Source organism: Mercenaria mercenaria, chromosome 6, assembly GCF_021730395.1.
Source record: "Mercenaria mercenaria strain notata chromosome 6, MADL_Memer_1, whole genome shotgun sequence".
NCBI lineage: Eukaryota > Metazoa > Mollusca > Bivalvia > Venerida > Veneridae > Mercenaria > Mercenaria mercenaria.
In genome coordinates this window covers 69471524-69494135 of record NC_069366.1, presented here as the reverse complement: position 1 = coordinate 69494135, position 22612 = coordinate 69471524, and the positions used below count along the sequence as shown (strand labels likewise).

The 22612-nt window shown below is 34.3% G+C and overlaps 1 protein-coding gene across 1 annotated transcript; it reads left to right on the top strand.

Moving 5' to 3' along the window:
* Positions 1–15342: 15342 nt before the first annotated feature.
* LOC123550431 (putative nuclease HARBI1) lies at positions 15343–16243 on the top strand. Its single transcript, XM_045338861.2, has one exon. The coding sequence runs from the start codon at positions 15527–15529 to the stop codon at positions 16241–16243; it is 717 nt and encodes a 238-aa protein (XP_045194796.2). The 5' UTR covers positions 15343–15526.
* The last annotated feature ends 6369 nt before the right edge of the window (positions 16244–22612 follow it).

Here is a 22612-nt window from a genome sequence, read left to right as displayed (position 1 = left end):
GGCCCATAACTCTGCCATCGATGAAGGGACTTTAAAATCACTTGGCATAAATGTTTTCTAGGACGGATTACACCAAACCGGAAGTGACTACTCAGTGTTACATGTGAAGTAGTCCGAAATGTAGTTCCATGCTATGGATGAAATCTGGTATAATGAGTGACATGAGGAGGTGACAGTTAAATTTTTGGCTTATGTTTATTGCTTATAGTATTGAGAATAGATCTAGACCATTTTCATTGTAAATTTCTTGGAATAAGTTTTATTCTTTGCGAAAAATATCTACCTACGCGTAACTGCTAAACGGCTGTTTTCATGGGGGCATTTTTAGAGGGTGATGTTTCTCAGATCAGATTATTTTTCTTATATACAACATAACTTGTCAATATTTTTCTATTTTTGATAAGAAGGCATGTTATACTAAATGACCATGTATGGTTTTCATATCATTGAAATGCTCTATAGTGCTGAAAATGAGGTCTGAATGTTTTGTTATTAATATGAAATAAATAAGGAATTGAATTGGTAGAATGTAACCTTCTATTGTGAGACTACGTGTCATGCGCAAGACACAGACTCCTATCTCCTTGGTCAATGTCACCTTTGGACATTAAACTGTTCTGGCATATATTGCGCAGACAACTGTAGCATTCTTGGGCAAGTTTCGGGGTCATTTTTCACTACAGTGACAGCTCACGTGTAATGTTTACTGCTATATCCTGAGGAAGTTAGAATATAAACATCCTAACTAACCTGATCCTGAGATGTGACTACTTTATTGTAGTTACAAATACAAGATACATCTCCCGATCGGGCTTATAACCTCAATCGGATATTTTGACCCAATAGAAGTAATACATAACAAGAAATAGCTTCAAAAAGATATTCGGCATAGGTGGGGATTTGCATTGCAGTATAGATAATAAAGCTATTATTTTATATTGCGCATGCTTTCCCGCAATGAACTCTTTACCCATGTGACGTTTCAATAAAATCACCTTAACTGTTCGTCTTTCACTCCAACGTTTGTATAAGAAATGTATTACTTTTTGACAAAAATAAAAAATTGTGAGGCTTTACGAAATTGTTCGAATATTCCTGGCAATTTTGAATTAATACTGCATTTCTGCCACTTTTTAGATAATATAAACCAACAAATAGACAGTATTTTTATTTGGTTTCAAACCGTGGAATTCAAACCGAAGGCATATTTAAGAGTTTACGGAGATAGCCGAGCTCGCTATGACCGTCAACCACACTATACTTAAATAGTTACACAATTTGGAGTTCCAAGTTTTGTGTACCAAAAATCAACATTCAGGTAAAATTTCAGTGTTACGTGTATACATATTTCCTGTCTACAGGAACCATATGAGCTTCTTCTATAAATGTCATTAGAGACAGTATCTACTGTAATACTAGTAGTAAAGTAATTGTTTGTGCGAAGTCAATCTAACCTCATTTGACCTTTTGACCCTCGGTCCGAACTGACCAATGCCGGCCAATTTAAAATCCACAGGTTTTAAACCCAATAAAAACCTCTGATTTAACTAAAGATGATTTAATTAAAGATGATTTAAAATGAAGAAAACATATGTCTTTATTTAAAAATAGTTTCCACTTAAAAACTTTGAACACTACACCGAGATACAAAATGTAGAATAAGTTTGGCCTAATATAACATACAGGAAGTAAAATATAATGTGGTTGAATTTAGACCACATTTATTTTCTGTTTAAATAACTCTTTTACTTCCTTGTTTTGTAATCCTTCTACATAGATAAAACAACTGTTAAAGACATTAGAAATGACACAAAATGTACACAATACCAATAAATACATTAATAATTATCCATGAAACAAGAAAATTTCAAACTAAAAATAACACAGACCGGGAAACCAAATGCTAAATATAACAACTAAAAATAACACAGACCGGGAAACCAAATGCTAAATATAACAAATATAATAAGGTCGGTTATTTACAAATCTATCCCTCTTTTTATTAAAAAACAAGTAATATCTCCCTTTGATAATTGAAATTCATACAAATTATTTTAATTAATATTGGAACAGTCCCCAAAAACCGTTCTCCCAAGAAATGCCAAATTCCCACATGAATCAGGGTGGAGGATAAATATCAGACCAGTGTCATTCACAAATAGAACATACGCCCCGCCGAGGATCGAAAAAGCGCCCCGAGATCCGTAACCAACGCTCTTACCTATTGAGCTAAGTGGGCGGCTTCATAAATTCTTTTTCCGCATATTTTGCAACCATTGTAAAATACATTACCAAATATGCAAAATCGACGATTTCTCAAATTTTGCTTTTCTCCGTTTATTATCACTCCCGACACTCCCTTTCTTCAAAAACTTAACTTTTTTAGCCTTCTGAACTGTCCGTATTTATCGCGACTTTTTTTAGAGAGCAGCTGAGTTTGAAAAAGGTGCATAAAGTGGCTTTTGAAATGAACTCAAGAACTTCTAGTAATTTAAAAGACACGCACTTTTCAATAAAAATATTTTGGAATACGTATTTTTAATTTTTCGATAGATTGAAATATTTAATTCTGTCTCATAACTGCTTGTTTAAAAGGTTTCCAGGTAGAATTATGACAAGCCATTTAAAATAAACACATGTAACGTTACATAACGATTACATTGTCTTTTAACGACGCTGCAGTAGTCAAGTTCAAACGGTTTTACTACAAAAACGCTTCGGTGACGTTTTTCTATTTTGGCATAGATATTAACAACATAAGAATTTTTCACAAAACCAAAAATTTAGAAAAAATTTTCCACGGGCCAATTTTTTGCAAAAGGATCAGAATCGATTTTCTTCCTAAATTTTCTTAAACAACCAAATGTCTGTTTTCGAACCCCCTTCGAAAATTCGGATAAAATACCTGTTCATGTTAATAATCACTAAGAAATTGCTTATTTCTGTCGTTTGATATATAATCTAATGCATTGACGCCAACAATACGCTTGTAGTACGATTTTTTATACTATTTTAAGTGCTACCATTACGGACGTAAAAGCGCGAAAACGGGTCATGTTTGCACGTCTGGTAACGTCAAAACGCAGTTTATTGCTCAAAAAGATGATGATATCAATTGGAAATATCTTCAATTTTATTTTGGTATATAAGACAATCAGCAAATCTTAAATTTTGACAAAGTACCATTCCCCCTTAAAGTACATTTTAAAAACATTTTTACAAGTTTAAAATTCTAATTTTTACAGTTTCTATTACAAAGCACTATTAACCAACCAATCCCTTTCTGTTCATTCAATCGCTTAAATTGTTTACTAACTTGACCATAACTGTACAACTGTTTTCTTATCCTTACAAGTCATTGGTTGCCCCCCAAAAATAAACCATTTACTGCAACTTTTGGGTGTATATTTGCCTACTTTCAGAAAATATCTAGCTGCTCAAATTTAGACATCATTAATGCAGCTGAAATCTTAAACAGCCCATATACCAGAACCATAGGTGATAATCGGTTGACTCGTAAAGCTTAGTAAACGCCTGATACGGAAACCACCAACTCAACGTGCCCCCCGCTATAGGTAAAGAAAGGGCTGTCCCAAGCACCCTTCGCTACACATTTTGCTGTGACTCAGTCAAAACCAGACCAAGGTACTTATACTGAGAGGCAATACTCAACTACTGGACCCCCACATCTAAAGGCAAAATAACTTCTACTGATAAACGGATTCTTAAATGTACTATCTTTGATTTGTCAACATATATATTCATTCTATTACAACCCGTCAAGTATTAAATAGATTCGTAGACATTATTGCAGATTTTCAGGATATTTTGTTATCAATACTATATCATCATCAACAAAAAAATTTAACAGCGTACCATCAATATAAATCCTTTATTCATTGAATCAAGCTAACAGCAAGGTCATTTATATACAGATTAAACAGCATTGGTGATTGCAAACACTGCTCAATTCTGTGTTTCCTTTGGAGCCATTTGTAAGAAAGCTGTTAACAATTGTGGGCAAAACCCATTATTGTACAAACTTTTAGGGGCATTTAATAACTTATTCTCTAAAACATTATCTAATTTACACCATACAATTTGCCAATTTATACAGTCAAAAGCCTTCCTTTAGTCTAAAAAATGAACAATTTGTCGACAACTTCATTTTCCGCCGTGTACCACTAGCACGTCCTTCACTCCGTAAAGGTTAAACATGTGGATGACTGTCAAACATTTTTGCGTTCATATTCATGAATTTTGCGGAAGCGTTTACAGTTGCGATTTAAGAAATTTGAAATAAATCCTTTCCTTCTACAAAATATATACATTACAATCGATATTAGAAATATGATAAAAAACACAAAAATTTTAAATGTCTTAAATAAAACAAATATAAATGAATCTTTGTCCCACCAAGAACAGTCATGAGATAGTAAGCATATCTGGCAAACCATCCAAGACAACACAAGGATATCGTCCTGGCACGGGTAGTTCAGATATCTTCCCATCATGAAACTTGGACCTGAATGTAATGACAAGGGCAATTTGTTACTAAATGTGGTCTATTAAAATCCCACTGAAGTATCAATGTCAACAGTTACAATACAGTGTGTGCATAGCCCCGCTTAGCTCATAGGGAGAGTGAGTTCGATCCCCAGGCGGGGTGCTGTCTCCGTGACGATTTGATAAAGACCTTGTGTCTGATATCATTCGTCCTCCACCGCTGATTCAAGTGGGGAAGTTGGCAGTTACTTGCGGGGAACAATTTGTACTGGTACAGAATCCAGAAACACTGGTTGGGTTAAAGGCGATCGCGGTAGTTTTTTTCGGACGGGTCGATTTTTAAAACCCCAACACCGTCCCAATTCCCGTACCATACCCAACCGTACATCCGTATTAGTGAACTAAGGTTTTGTTCGGGAAAAGGCGAAACTTTCATTATTCTATGACATAAAATTTAAAATTCAGAAACACGTAAAAACCCGCTGATTAAGAAATGTGCCGTTTGATAATTTGTTATCTCTAGGTCACTTGTTCAAACACTGAAATGGTGTCCGTAGCATTGTCGAGAAGTCTTAACCTGCCCCTCTTCAGACTTAGTGGGTTGATTGGCTATATGGAGTGGATAACACCTATTGCTTTTAAGATAAATATAATAAAGGTTAAGAATGTGGCAGCCGAAATGATTTCTTCCTATAGAAATACAGAAAAAAGCAACAATTTCTTCAGTCACACGTTCAGCGAGTTTATTCCAGATGTTCCTTAGGTAAGCAACCTTGGGCCATTTGATGCTCTTGTTAACTATCTCTGCCTTAAGCTTAGGACAAGTACAGAATACTGTCAAGAGTTTGGCTGAATATATCCCTTGTTTGACATAAAAATTGATTACGTATTTCGTACCAACCTGCGTTATATAATTGCCACACCTCACCTCGTTGTAACTTGATTTAAACCAAATCTAATATGGCGACCTATCAATTTTCTTTTTATTTTAGATTAGGTAGACATAATCAAATGTATGTGCAGAGTTTGATTAATTCTATTATGTGGAACTCGATAAAATAGCAGAAATACCAACTTAAGATCGACAAAAATATGCAAAAATACCCCTTGGGTCTGCTGAACAAGTATTCGTTTTTTTACAAAATCTATCTAGAGGCAAATAAAATTGAAACAGTGCTGGTGACCTAGTATTTTTATTTCAATTTTCAATACATTATAATATGATCTTGTAATACAGAACATTTCATCAAAATCTATCATTGAGAAAAAAATTACGAAACTGTAGCGAGCGTCTTTAACTGCCCGCCGTTACATAACTGAAATACTGTTGAAAAACGGCGTTAAACCCAAATCAAAGAATCAAACATCGTGTGCATTGGAATGTAAACGTCGGAGCATTAAAAGTACTTTTGAGTCCCATCTTAAGATTTGTACATGTCTCTTATTCAGTTTAAATTGTAACCATGGTCTCAGGTATTTACCAGAAGAGAAAATATACCCAGTTGTAAATGTTGTATAAAAAGTAACAAAAAACTGCATGCATAGGACAAAATCCTGTTACCGGATATGGGTATTATTATGCTGTTTGTTTATTTTGGGTTTAACGCCATTTTTCAATAGTATTTCAGGCATGTAACGGCGGGCAGTTAACCTTACCAGTGGTCCTTCCTGGATATTGACAAAAAGTAACTGCCAACTTTCCCCTATGAATTATCAGAGGTGGAGGACGAATGGTTTCAGACACAATGTCTTTTATCAAATCGTCACGGAGAACATACGCCTCGCCCTGGGATTGAACTCGCAACCCCGCGATCTGTAGATCAACGCTCTCCCTACTGAACTAAGCGGGCGGGCTATGCATTATTATGCGGTTAATATATTGCGTGGTTGTGCCTTCTTGCCATAATGACACACTTAGTATCGAAATTGCCCGACGGCTTTAGTCATTATTGCTTGAAGGCACAGTTAGTCGTTTATTGACCTTTTTATTATATACCTTCGCTTCATATTTATCTCTGTATATTCATTTTGCACGTTTTCCACAAAATTATCAGCATCATTTCTATCGATCTTTTCATTCAACAATGCCCTCATTTTAGGGACAATACGCGTATTTTGTATTAACGTCTGCAGAAGCCCGGGGGAATGTTTATGACTGAGACCGAAGGCCGAGGTCACAAACATATCCAAAGGGCTTCTGCAGACGTTAATACACAAAACAAACATGTACTGTCGCTATTCTTGCATAAAAATATGAAACAAAGGTTAAATTTATTGTTTTCATATGTGATGACTTATGGTGGTATGTTTTGGACATACATTTATTTTTTTTAAGATTAAATTATCTCGTGCGCACCATATTTTATCTCGTGCGCTCGACATCTTATCTCGCGCGCACGACATTTTATCTCGTGCACACGACATCTTATCCCGTGCGCATGACATCTCGTGTGTACGGCATCTTATCACGTGCGCACACGACATTTTATGTAGTGCTCACTACATCTTATCTCGTGCGCACGACATTTTAGCATTTGGAAACTAGCATGGCACACCGGCTTTCAAAGGCCTCTTTACACAACCACCGTGTTACTTTTTTATAATCAGAAACCATTACTATATGCTTGCTTCAGTGAGTTGGATTCTTCTGAGCATGACACTTGCCTAACACCATCAGCGACCTTTTGATAGAGATTTTGTTTGCTCGAATCCATCTCCCTGAGTAAAGCACAAAGTTTTTCCCAAATGTACGGCAAAGTTATAACCTGGACACAAATTAACCGGACATACATATGCAGGTAGGAACGAACGCACGCGCGCACGTATGCATATTGCCCTGTATCTATATGTCGTGAAAAAGAGTGTTATTCAAAAGTTACACATCGTGTCTGAGTGTCACTAAGGGGAGTGGGGGAGAGTGAGCAGTTTCGTCTAGTAACACTTCGTTTATGACTGAAAAATGTATAATAACTATTCATTTACTATTACCGCATTTGTTCTCCAATCAAATTAATACAATCATGTCATTCCGGAAGCCGAAAATACAACGTTTGGCAGGGCGACGTTTTTCGGGGCAACATTCGGCTGAGCAAAATTCGGTGAGGAGACGTTCGACGGTGCGACGTTTGGTGGGTTAGCATAACGACGTTCGGCGGGACGACAGAACGAAATGACACAAATCAGCAGCTAAATATTTTTATATTTCTAAGTACAACTTTCATTTTTATCTTTTTGGGAGCGGGTTGCTGTTTATAGAAAAAATAACACTAGTTTGGTAATGAGCTCAAAGAAGGCCGATGTGCCATGCTAATTTCCAAAAAATAAAATGAGGTAAGATGTCATGCGCACGAGATAAAATGCCGTGCGAATGAGATAAGATGTCTTGTTAACAAAACTACCATAAGCATGTATTGAGGGTTTTTATAAGTTTTTCTTTTCATTTCTCGTCATGACATTACCCATAATTTAGCATTTTAATTAACAATTCGGTACACAGGAACCCCGTTTTCAAGAAATATAAATTTATATTCGGTAATTTTGAGAACCTAAACATTTTAAGTACGGGTGTGACCAAACTTTCAACATTTTTATGAATTCATTGAAACAGCAAATAACCCTTTTAGTTTATTTTAGTAAGTGTGCTAGAAGGGAAATCAAAGTTTACCTGCGAAATCATAATGGTTGTGTGCTGGGACAGAAACCATCTATTTGAGACGGCAATGCGTCTAATACGGATTTCATAAATGGATGTCCCAGTTTTATGCCGAAAAAAACCGTTGCAACCCTTGCATTTTCCCTCAGCATACATGACGACCCCTTTTATTTTTATTTGCCATATCTTGCAAGACCGAACAAACTACATTGAAATTACCTCAGATTGGTTTCAATTAGATCATATTTTATTTAGATGTTACCAAAAATAATTAATTTTTTCCTTCACCCATACTTTATATGTATAATTACGCTTTCTTTCAAAATATGTAATAAAAGTAAAAGTTCACGTTGAAAGTACGAACAATTACCACATATATATGTAAACAAATTTTACATGTTTTGGTGAATAAATTACTGTGTTCTAAGTTTAAGAAAAGCTCCATCTTGACAAAAAGAATGAAATATACTACCTTTCAAATATACAGTCAGTTTATAAATATATCCAGCCAGTTCAATGTATTTGATACTGTTATTTTTCTTTCATTTTAAACCAATATCTAACCACAAAATATTTCAGTAAATTGTAAACGAGTTTATTTGCTTGTCATATTAAGACAACGCAAAACTCATACCACTGACAAAAACTTCATAAGAATAAAGTCGCGCAGTATTTCCGCTAAGAACCGTGCATATTTCCCGATACAAAGGTAATTATAAATATGAAACGATTCAAAGGTTGATTCGACAAGAATGCATTATGTAACATTACCTGTATTAAAACAATATTCTAAGTATAAATTTTATTTATAAAGCATTTTAACCCTTTAAAACGGTGCTACGGGGCATGATTTTTAACCTCTAAACAATCAAAGTTCATGAAATCAGAACCATGTGCCAGTTTAGTAATTTTAACTTAAAAGATATCGTTTAGATGTATAGCATGCATCCATATAAAATATGAGTGAATTGGGTTTTACGGCGAATCGACGCAAAAAGGTAATATATCGCCGGCATCCATAAAATAATAATCAAATTAACTGTATGTCCATGAAAGTTTGAAGATAGAGTGTAAGTTCCTCATTAGTCGTTGTAATTGTAAAATATTTACAGTACCTTTTTTACAAGATATGTCCAAATCGATATACCATCCCCCTAATGGTACAAAAATAACATACTTAGCCACTCTATCCCCCTGAACCCAGTGGCCATTTGACTGATAGAGAGTCAAAATAACCCTGATTTCTTTTTTAATGAGGTCCTTAAACCGCGATTCATTCCATAATATGTATGTGAAATTCCATGCTTGTTCTTCCATGCATCAATTATTTTTGTGATCTGTTCTTATTGTCAGAGACTTTATCGGGAAATAAATCTGATGTATGTAACTTGGAATTGTCATGTTAGCCTTCATGCTGTCTACACATGCACCGCCTGTGTAAGTTTGCGAACGTATCACAAACTCTAAAATGAAATATTCCACACTTCTGGCACCGTAGAGAATAATACATACTGCAAGAAAGCATACAGTATATTTAAATATATTCCAAATTTTCATATTTACGACAAATCGTTAGACTAATCTTCACATTTAGATTATGTTACGTCGTACACAATATCAAATATTAAGGTATTTTCATTTTTAGATATATACTATATTTCTACAGATTTCAACTTGAGAATAACGAACTTAAAACAAATATTCCCCATTTATGATATAGTTTATTTCAATTCAGTACGACGTAACTGAAACCTGAGAAGCATAATGTACCCATACCTGTAATATAATCGATAGTCTGTAAAGAATTTAAAACTTTTCACACAGCTAATCAATACAAACAATAATGATAGTAATTGACAAGGTCTGAACATTGGATAAGGATAAACGTGTTAGTGAAAAAATACAAGATTAAGATCCAGGTTAAACTAAACATTATTCTTAAGATCTCCAAGCTTTTGAATTTTTAAGACGATTTCACAGGCAAATTTATTTTCCTCTGCGTAATAGGCCTACGCAGACAGTCACATCTTCCGTTATGAACATAAAACATTAATTTCCTGTTAAATCCTATTTTTGATAATCACTTTCTTTACCATTTGTCAAAGATTTTAATATTGCTGAATATACTAGAATGTTTTACCGAATCTATTGTTTTATTACCGGCCTGTATGGCTCTAACTATAACAGTTCATGTGCAATATTGAAAATAGTGCTTTTCCAACCACGTAAGTACACATAACATGTATTTTGAAATTTATTTCATCTGTCTTTAAGATAAAAATTTAAAACATTTTGGACCTTTAACAAGCCAACATACCATTCATGAGAACACTATACTCCATAGTACTTTTACAAAAACAAAAGTATTTTAATTTTAATAAAAATTAATCCCTAAATTCGCTAACGACAAACACTGGTATAAATAGTAATAGTAGATTAACAAACCCCTAGTTTTAGCATTTATCCTGGCCACCAAGTTACAAAATATGTCATTAACCAAAATGTTTTGGAGGGTCTGAAGTTTATTGGACTGCCGAAATAAATTGCAAATTTTTGGTGCGGACCGAGAAATCCAAGATGGCGTCCAAGATGGTCGCCGCTTAAAATTCTTATACATCTGCTTCCGGAATAAAAGAGGATCTTCCGGTCTGTCCCTCTTTTTTGCCGCTATATGGCGTTTTTACCTGTGAAAATCACAGCAAAATTGAAGAAACGCAGACCACAGCAACAGAAAATCAAAATTTGTTCGTACGTACGAACAAAATTCCAAATAAAATTTACAAATTCTTGTTCATTTCTCACATTTTTAAAAGCAATTTTGGGAAATTTTTTTCGTACTACGAACAAATCCTGGCTGTTCGTACGTATGAAAAATAATCCATATTTCCCTATTTTTTTTCAGTTTTGTATGCAGTTCAAACAGCTCAGATTTGTTCGTACGTCCGAACAAAATTCCAAAATAGCTTTAAAAATTTCTTTTTCATTTCTCACTATCATTTGTTTCCTACCCATGAACAGCCTGGATTTGTTCGTACGTACGAACAATTGAGAAAACTGAAAAAGAATTTATTCTTAAAAAAAATGCAATTTGGAATTTTGTTCGTACGTACGAACAAAACTGTCCATAATAATTTTTCAATTCTGATATTCTGTTCAAACAGCCCAGATTTGTTCGACGTAAAGAACAAATTCCAAAATGCTTTAAAAATTCTTTTTCATTTCTCACTATCATTTGTTCGTACGTACGAACAAATGAAGAACTGAAAAAGAATTTTTTCTTAAAAAAAATGCAATTTTGGAATTTTGTTCGTACGTACAACAAATCCTGTCCATATCATTTTTTAATTCTGATATTCTGTTCGAAAAGCCCCGATTTGTTCGGACGTACGAACAAAATTCCAAAGTGCTTTAAAAATTCTTTTTCATTTCTCACTATCATTTGTTCGTACATACGAACAGTCTGGATTTGTTCGTACGTACGAACAAATGAGAGAACTGAAAAAGAATTATTCTTAAAAAAAAAAAGCAATATGGAATTTTGTTCGGACGTACGAACAAATCCTGTCCATATTATTTTTCAAATTTTGATATTCTGTTCGAACGCCCAGATTTGCTCGGGCGTACGAACAAAATTTCCCAAAATGCTTTAAAAATTCTTTTCATTTCTCACTATCATTTGTTCGTACGTATGAACAAATGGAAAAACTGAAAAAGAATTTATTCTTAAAAAATGCAATTTGGAATTTTGTTTGTACGTACAAACAAATCCTGTCCATATTTTTTTCAATTCTGATATTCTTTTCAACAGCCCAATTTGTTCGGACGTAGAACAAAATTCCAAACTGCTTTTAAAAAATTTTTTTTCATTTCTCACTATCATTTGTTCATACGTACGAACAAATGAGAGAACTGAAAAAGAATTTATTCTTTAAAAAAATGCAATTTGGAATTTTGTTCGTACGTAGGAACAAATCCTGTCCATATTATTTTTCAATTCTGATATACTGTCCGAACAGCCCAGATTTGTTCGGAAGTACGAACAAAATTCCAAACTGCTTTAAAAATTCTTTTTCATTCACAATCGTTGTTCGTAATAAGCAGCTTGAATTTTACCACTACTTAATTTGGACACATAGACAAAGCAACTTAACCCTTCAAATTTAGAAGCTTTGTTTATCATTAGCTTAAAGTGAGTGAGTGAGTTGGGTTTTACGGCGAATCGACACAAAATGGTCATATATCGCCCCAGAAGAAGTCATATTGCAAACGCCAACTGTAAAGCAGAAACATGAATGTAAAAATGTAAGCAACCCAAAAACCCTCCATGTTAAAATGTAAAGAAACTATGAGTAATGTAAAACATACTAAAAACATTCATGTAAAAATGTAAAGCATATCTAAAAACAGTTATGTAAAATGTTATATACGTTGTGTTAACATATCAGCTGCAAACTAATAATATTGCAAGAATGTAAACAAAAATATGAAATGTTAGATTTTTTTGATATATTCCATCTACTTTAAAAACGATAAAATATTTCCGACTGGAAAAGTTTTCCAAAAACTTTTCAAAGATTGAACGTCATAAAAGTACCGCGCTGTGTAGCAAAGTCCACTCAGTCGATTTTGAATATGTTATATTTTTAGCGGGGTTTGACATGGTACACATTCGGGTTTATCTTCTTTATTCGAAAGATAAGAATGAGTCAAACGGGCATGACCTATTCGACAGCGGAAAGAACCAACTTCTTCCCTGCGAACAGATCTGTTCCCTTGGTGCCATTCCCCTAGAGTAGGTTTGATATCATGAAGTTTATTGAATGAAGCACTGTCCCATGACGATTGCCATTTAGATAAAATGTATTTCTTTAGCTTAAAGGCTGATTTCTTTTCATAAAGGAGCTTCGACCTATAATACAGTAAGATGATGAGCGGTGGTCTAATGGATAAGGTATCGGCCGCTCAATCCACTGGGGTCACGACCTTGACTTCTCATATGACACCAGTACTGGTATGTCCAGGAAGCGGACTCGAGAGTGGTTCCAATAAGCTTGAAGCTTTCATCACAATCGAGCTAAAACAAATTGGTATAAACAAATACAGTAAACTGTGAGCAGTATATTTAATTGATCTTGGATTAACGCTTCAACGAGTTTATGAACAGGAGCCGTATTCATAAAGCATCTTAAGTATAAGTTTTGACTTAAGTTGAAGATTTTACTTAAGTTTGTGGTGATTTCAGCTTAAGTCTAAGTAAAAAACTAAAGTCCTATTCATAAAACAGCTTAATCTTAAGATACGTAAGAAATGACTTAAGTCAGAAAACAAAATAGCGTCGTGAGTACGATTAAAGTGTTGTTTTTCCAGATAAAAGCACTTTAAACATAATTGTGCATGTTGTATCTGTCTGAAATTAATGTTGTTTTTGTAATGTTTTCGTCCAAAATAAAAGCCAAGAATTACTTATTAAGTTGTTTTATGAATAACAAATATACTTAAGTAAAATAAATTTCTTACTTAAGTAAATAATCAATTTCTTATACTGAAGATGCTTTATGAATAAGGCCCCAGGAATATTTCTTATAATATTAGTGTGGAGGGATTTCTCCCAGTTTGAAAATAAACGACTGGTATGCCGATTTCTTTTAAATGGTGTACCAATACTTCTGTTTCTGGGCTATATTAACTAGCTGTTGGACACCTTCACTTGCAACATACTTCGAGTGAAGCAACATTTAAGTATCATCTTCCTCTTGGTTTGGTTTGAAAAAAGATCTTTTACATGATGTAATACAGGCAACTTTGTCTCCAAAACCACAACTAACAACAACAGTTTGCTAATCGGAAAGAATATCAGTAGAGTTTTGAGCAAGATATAAAGGGAGAAATGTTTGTTAGCTCTCTCGTAAAACTGGTGTTTCCAGGTATTTGTTCATAGTAAATCTTCATTTTAGGCTGAATAATGAATGCCTTTGTGCCCGACTGGTCCTACCCTTTTTTTATCCTCCTCTGTGACTTGCACTTTGGTCCACGGATAGATCAAAACTATATGTACTGCATTTGAACCATTGCTCTTTGATAAAATATACTGCCAAAACGACTCTGCCATTTCTCTGTACACTGGCAAGGTCTGGTTTAGTTGCTGAAGTATATGGATCACTGCCGTGCCATCATAAATTATGCCCTCTACACAGTTCAAAGAAGTCAATACATTATCAGCAACACGCTCTTCTAATTAAGACATGAAATCGGCTTTTTTTGAGAGAACCATATCTCCACTGTCTGTGAATAGGCTTGATTGTACTGGAGCACTTTCAAATCCAATCACTCTGTGGAGGGAGACTTTTTTTAGTGAATTGATTGCAAGCAGCCGCTAATACATCTCTTCTCCATCAATTTGTAAATCTTAAATTAGCCCTCCCGCGAAACTGTTACACTTAACAACTTTTTGTTTTGTAGCCATTATTTTAGCGCCAACCTTTGAGACAGGAGACAAAAACTCTTCCAGGAACGGTAGTCTACCAATCTTACCTGCTCGATTTACACAGAAGGTTACTCTTCGGAATGTTACTAATCGAGCGAACAGAATGGTCAAAATGGCTGCCCCCGTCATGACGTTTTTAAGCCTTCTTTTAGACGATGACGATTGCGAGAATCAAATAGCCTCAACTCACAAACAAATAACAGTTCTGACATAAATCTGTGCAAGCATGTAAGTGGCAGAAAAAAAATCCAAAAAGTACATTCAAATGTCTAATGCTACGTAATGAAAGAAATGTACTAGTATTCGGACAAAATATATTCGGATACGTCTGTGTTTTATTTGACATAATTTTGACTATCAAATCCAGTAAAAATGTTGAGTCCTATGATGAGTCTCCTGTACTACATGTTTATTTTCAATAAGCGTTCTTTTTTCTTTCTAAACAGTTATCCAGTTAAGATCCCTGGTGATATCAGTCAGTATGTCCACTGTCTTAAAGGCATGAAATATCACAGTACATTCTGTAATTGTGAGCTTATAAATGATCGTACAATGTCATGCTTCAGGCATTTTTTCCATTTGTTTCACTTTTTTTTCAGAATCAGAGAGGATCGTGAGAAGGTTACCGGATATGTAGAAAATGTTATCCCAAACTACCTACCAGATGACTTTAAAAGGATGTTCCGAGTTTCAAACTTTTGGGTTATGTTTCCAGATCTGAAGAATTTGCTTTGAGAAATCCAAACAGAGGAAGATCCCAGATTCCTTTAGAGAAAGTACTGTTAATTGTATTATGTTATTTTGGTACACAGGAATCAGCACAAAGTATTTCTGACAGATTTGGAGTACAACAGTCTACATTTTACAAGTACCAAGAAAAAGTGATGGACTATTTTTGTAATATTTTATGTAGTCGGTTCATTGTGTGGCCAAAGGAAGATGAAAAAAATGAGATCATTAGAAATTTCCAATCAAAGAAAGGCTTCCCGGGCGTTATTGGGACATTGGATGGGTCACATATTCCTATTACACCACCAATAGACAGACAGGGAGAGTACATCAACAGAAAAGGCTTCCACTCAGTTGTGCTGCAGGCAGTCTGTAGGCATGAAAAAAGATTCACACATATCTACTGCGGTTGGCCAGGGCGAGTACATGACGCCAGAGTTTATCGGAACTCTGATATTTACAGTAACCTTAATGAACTATGTGGACATAATCATATTCTTGGAGACGGAGCATACCCAAATAGTAGATGTCTTTTGACCGCATACAGAGATACTGGTCATTTGACAGCACCACAGAAATTGTACAATAAAATACATTCTAGTACAAGATGTATAATTGAAAACAGCTTTGGATTACTTAAAGGAAGATTTAGGCGTCTCCAGCATATTAATATATATAATATTGAGAAAGTTGTGAAAGTGATAGTGAGTTGTTGTGTTTTGCACAATATGTGCATCATGAATACTGATGAGTTAGACGATATATATGACGATCATGTGGATGATAATCCAGATTGTCCACTACAATATCGCATTGAAGATGCTGAAGGAACACTGAAACGTATACTTATTACAAGACAGTTGTCATCTTAAGTAGTTTGCTGCTGTAAACATAGTAAACATTGCCTAGTTTTTTGTTTCGTTAAACAGCCACTAGTATTAGAATAGTATTGGAAGCTAAGCATTTAGAAGTCTTACATACATACAATGTATAATGTGAAAAGGCATAAATACAAAGCTGAACGCATTTGTCTTTAGACTCGTTATTGATATTATGCCAATCAAGTGAAGTCAAATACCAGAGATCCCAGAGGGATCTTGGCGTCCACAGAGTCATTGTGACCTTGACCTTTGACCTAGTGACCTCATTCTCAGGTGGGACACGGCACTGTGGAATCACTGTGACCAAGTTTCATTGAAATCCACTCAGTAGTACCAATTTTTAAGCTAGCAATTTCAGAAAGTGCTTGTTCATAAATGATGTAAAATGAATAAATCTTAACTTTAAGCATATTTGAAAAGTTCTACCAAGTGGCTATCAGGGGCAATGTCACAGTTGGTAAAGCCACATAGACACATCGTTTAAAGCCGCAGTGCCACAAAGGTTGAGGTCACAATACAATTTGCACAAGGAGCAGTTGAGATGATCATATGTCAACTCATTTAGACATATCTATGGGGGGCCGTTTTACTATTTTATAGGCATTTTTTGATAACAAAAAATGATTTTTTGATATCAAAAATTCGATTTCTTGATATCAAAAATTCCATTTCTTGATATCAGAAAATCATTTCTTCATATCAAAAAATCAGTCACATTTTTTGATATCAGAAAATCGATTTCTTGATATCAAGAATTCATTTTCTGATATCAAGAAATCGATTTTTTGATATCAAAAATTCGAGTTTTTGATATCAGGAATTCATTTTCTGATATCAAGAAATGCTGTCCATTTTCTGATAGCAAAAAATAGAATTTTTGGTATCAGGAAATGAATTTTTGATATCAAAAAATCATGTTATTTCTTGATATCAAGAAATCGAATTCTTGATATCAAGAAATGATTTTCTGATATCAAAAAATTGATTTCTTGATATCAAGAAATCAAGCCTATTTTTTGATATAAAAATTCGGCACTTCACGATCTAAATATAGATGGACTGAACAGGATCATATAGAATTGTATAAGCCCCGCTATGGAACGCCTAGACTGTCTTGACATGATGATTATTACTTCATCATGTGCATTTCCCAATATATTCGGTACAAATTATAATCTTTCTTGTAGATAAAACAGTTTGTTATGTACATTTACTAGTTTGTCCGTTACATTCCTTAGTTTGTGCTGTGAATTCACCAGTTTGTGCTGTACAATAGATAGTTCCGCCCGCTTAGCTCAGTAGGTAAGAGCGTTGGTCTACGGATCGCGGGGTCGCGAGTCCGATCCTCGGGCGGGGCGCATGTTCTCCGTGACTATTTGATAAATGACATTGTGTCTGAAATTATTAGTCCTCCATCTCTGATTTATGTGGGGAAGTTGGCAGTTACTTGCGGAGAACAGGTTAGTACTGGTACAGAATCCAGGACCACTGGTTAGGTTAACTGCTTGCCGTTACATGACTGAAAAACTGTTGAAAAATGGCGTTAAACCCAAAACAAACAAACAAACATCGTCATGTGCATTTTCCAATATAGTCGGTATAAATTATAATTTGTCTTGTACATTAAACAATTTGTTATGTACATTTACTAGTTTACTAGTTTGTCCGGTAAGTTTCGTATTTGTGTTGTGCATTCACTAGTTTGTACTGTCCAACAGATAGTTCGTCATGTGCTTTTCTTAATATGTTCGGTACTAATCATAATTTGTTGTGTAGATAAAACAGTTTGTTATGTACATTAACTACTCTGTTCGGTACATTTCTTAGTTTGTGTTGTGCATTTACTGGTTTTTGCTGTCCAATTAATAGTTCGTTATGTGCTTTTCCCAATAATTATTTTCGGTACAAATCATAACTTGTCTTGTAGATAAAGCAGTTTGTTATGTTTTAGTAAACAGATATGTATTAATTATCTTTTCAAAAGTTTCCGAAAATAGATAATTACCGAAAAGAACTTATTTAACATAAGTAGTATATTTGTTGTATGTATGAGAATCCACTTGTAAAGACAAAAATTGTAAGGGTACACGTTGTGTAATTTAACATGAAATCGGATATTTTAAGCAATTGCAGCACAAACTGGCGAATGCACAACACAAATTAATAAATGTACCGGACAAATTAGTAAAACAAACTGTTTTATCTACATAACAAATTATGATTTGTACCGAACATATTGGGAAAAGCACATAACGAACTATTAATTGGACAACACAAACTAATGTATGGACATCACAAACTAATAAATGTACCGACAAACTAGTAACTGTACATAACAAACAGTTTTGTCTACAAGACAAGTTATAGTGAGTGAGTGAGTTGGGTTTTACGGCGAATCGACACAAAATGGTCATATATCGCCGAGAAGAAGTCATATTGCAAACGCCAACTGTAAAGCAGAAACATTGATGTAAAAATGTAAAGCATACCTAAAAACATCTATGTAAAAATGTAAAAAACTCTGAATAATGTAAAACATATCTAAAAGCATCCATGTAAAAATGTAAAGCATATCTAAAAACAGTAATGTAAAAATGTATGTACGTGTGTGTTAAAATATCAGCTGCAAACATAATAATATTGCAAGATGAAAATAAAAATAAGAAATGTTATACCTTTTGATATATTCCTATCTGCTTTAAAAACGATAAAATATTTCCAACTTAAACGTTGTCAAATAATTCTCTCAAAGATTGAACGTCATAATATGTACTGCGTTGTGTAGCAAAGTCCACACAGTCGATTAAAATGTGTTTAATAGTTAGCGGTGTTTGACATGGTACACATGCGGGTTGATCTTCTTTATTCAAAAGATAAGAGTGAGTCAAACGGGTATGACCTATTCGACAGCGAGAAAGAACAACTTCCTCCCTGCGAACAGATCTGTTCCCTTGGTGCCATTCCCCTAGAGTAGGTTTGATATCATGAAGTTTATTGAATGAAGCACGGTTCCATGATGACTGCCATTTAGATAAAATGTATTTCTTTATATTGGGCCTAAAATCGGTATGTGGTAATTTCAAATTAGATTGTGATAATAAAAGGGATTTCTTTGCTGCAATATCAGCATCCTCGTTTCCATGAATACCAACATGACTAGGAATCCAACAAAATATGATAAACTTTTTTAAAGATAGTTCATGAAGCCTGAGAAGAACATTTTGAATGAATGGATTTTCCATATTTCGGTTATGAATTGACTGTAAAACAGAAAGCGAGTCGGAAAAGATAATAAATTTTTCTTCACTATTTTTTGATATAGAATTTAGAGCTAAATCAATAGCTTTGGCCTCGGCTGAAAATGTTGTTGCATTATTTGGCAAACGTAATTTTGATTGATGAAGGAGGCTGACAGCAGCACAGCCAACCTTTGATTCATCATTTGAACCGTCTGTGTAAATTGCAAAATAGTCATTGTAAGTTGATTTGATTTCATGATATTTGGACTTGAATATTTCAGGGCTTGTTTCAGACTTTCTAAAGGCAGTTTTCAAATCGAAAAGAACTGTAGGGGTATGAAGGGTCCATGGTGGTGTATCTGGAATTGAATTTTCTTTAATACCATCGAATTTGAAGTCAGTTTCATTCATAGAAGATTGTATGCGAAATCCAAACGGTTTGATTTGTTTTGGTTTTTCCTCATATGAATCGGAGTACTTTGGTTTTAAAATAATTTCATGAGCAGGATTGGATTTGTTGGCAGCCACTCTTAAAGCATATTGCAGTGAAAGTTTTTCTCGGCGTGTGTAAAGAGATGGTTTGTTTGCTTCAGCATATAAACTTTCAACTGGCGATGTTCGGAATGCACAAGAGCAATACGAAGACCTTGATTATGTATGGTATCTAACATTTGTAAATAAGATTTTCCTGCGGACCCATAAACAATACAGCCGTAATCTAGCTTAGATCTAATTAAAGCCCTATAAAGTCTTAATAAAACCGTGCGATCGGCTCCCCAATCAGTATTTGAAATTACCTTTAACAGATTTAATGACTTCAGACATTTTGCTTTCAAGTATTTTATATGCGGTACAAACGAAAGCTTTTTATCAAAGATAACACCAAGAAATTTTGCTTCATCAACAACGGGTATTTTTGTACCATTTAGAAACAGCTCAGGGTCACAATGATGTTTCCGTAATTGGCAAAAGTGGACACATTGAGTTTTCGATTGGGAAAATTTAAACCCATTTTCCATGGCCCAAGTTTGGACTTTATTCAAACACTGTTGTAATTGGCGTGCAATTGTACGCATATTTTTTGAACGATAACAAATCAAAAAATCGTCAACATATAATAAAAAGTCTGTCTCTGGTAACAAACATTTCACAATATTATTAATTTTGATGCTAAAAAGTGTGACAGATAAAATTGAACCTTGTGGAACTCCCTGTTCTTGCTCAAAAGAGTCAGAAAGGGTATCACCAACACGTACTTTAAAACTTCGATCAGATAAAAATTGTGATATAAATGTTGGCAGACGACCTTTTAAACCTATGTCGTTAAGATCATTCATAATACCATATTTCCATGTAGTGTCATAAGCTTTTTCTAAATCGAAAAAGACAGACACTAGATGCTCTTTTTTAATAAATGCATCACGAATAAAATTTTCCAGTCGAACAAGATGATCGGTTGTGCTGTGTTGTTTGCGAAAGCCGCTTTGAAAGTTTGTAATTAAACCTTGTGATTCAAGGTACCAAACTAGTCTAGAATTAATCATACGTTCCAGAGTTTTACATAAACAACTAGTAAGAGCTATCGGTCTATAATTACTTGGGTTCGTGCTATCTTTTCCGGGTTTTTGTATGGGAATAACAATAGCTTCTCTCCAGGAGTCTGGAAAAATACCAGTTTTCCATGTAATATTGTAGATTTCAAGGAGGTCTAATGATTCTTGTGGTAAGTGTTATAAAAGTTGATAATGTATTTGGTCTGGACCAGCTGCAGTATCATGACATTTGTCTAAAGAGTCAAATAACTCTGTGATTGAAAAAGGTTTATTATAATCTTCCTCATTATTTGAATCAAAATTCAGAGGTTTCCTTTCTTTAGTTAATTTAATGTTTTGAAATCTTTGGTCATAATTATGTGAAGAAGAGTTTTTTGACAAAGCTTCACCAAGAGTATTAGCAATGTCTTCTTTGGTAGATGCAGTAGTCTGGTCAGATTGTTTAAGATGATCAACATTTGAAGCTTTTCCTTTTCCACTTATTTTTCGAATCATTTCCCACACTTTTTTAACCGATGACCTAGAATTAAGTTTAGAAACGTATGAATGCCAGGAGTTTTTCTTTGCTTGTTTTATAGTTCTGCGAGCTTTTGCTCAGAGAATCTTAACTGATTGCAGATTGTCTTTTGTGGGTCGAATATTAAATTTTTTAACGGCCGCTCTACGTTTTCGAATGGCGGTCTTACAATCATCGTTATACTATGGTTTATTTTTTGATTTACCATTTCTTGAAGTTTTTGGAATGGACTTGTCTGCAATATCTGATAAAATAACAGAAAAAACCGATCAATAGGATCAAAAAAAATTGGCGAAATTCTCCAAAGACAAATCATTTTTGCATAAATACTGATATTGCTGCCAGTCAGCTTTATTAAATTTAAAATAAGAGGAATCAGCTGATGTTTGCTGAACAATACTTGATAATATAATCGAGAAATGATCACTCCCATGTAAGTCATCTAGCACCCTCCATTCGAAGTCAAGAAAAAGGCTTGGTTGACAAATTGACAAATCAAGAGAAGAGTAGTGTCCTGTAGCAGGATGTAGTATGTTTTGGATTATCATTCAGTAAGCAGAGAGAATTCTTTCAATAAAGGTTTCAATAATTTGACCTCTAGCATTGCTATCAGAACAACCCCAAAACTCGTGGTGACCATTGAAATCTCCCATCAGAATAAACGGTTGCGGTAGTTGATTAATCAGGTTGTCAAGATCTTCAAGATTAAGTTTAAATTTAGGAGGTATATATATTGAACAAAATGTTACAGGTCGATCCATAGTTACATGCAATGCAACTGACTGAATGGTAGTATTCAAAACAATTTCTCTATGCGGATGTGCATTATTTATTAAAATTGATGCGCCACCAGAAGCCTTTTCTGAAATTTTATTGATAAAGTTATACTTTGAATAATTTTTAAAGGATATGTTGTCACTTTCTTTCAAAAAGGTTTCACTTAAACACATCAAAGAGGGATTATATTTTTATAGAAGAAGGAAAATTTCATTATAATTAGCTAGTCCACGGCAGTTCCACTGGATTATTTTATTTGACATAAATATGTTCT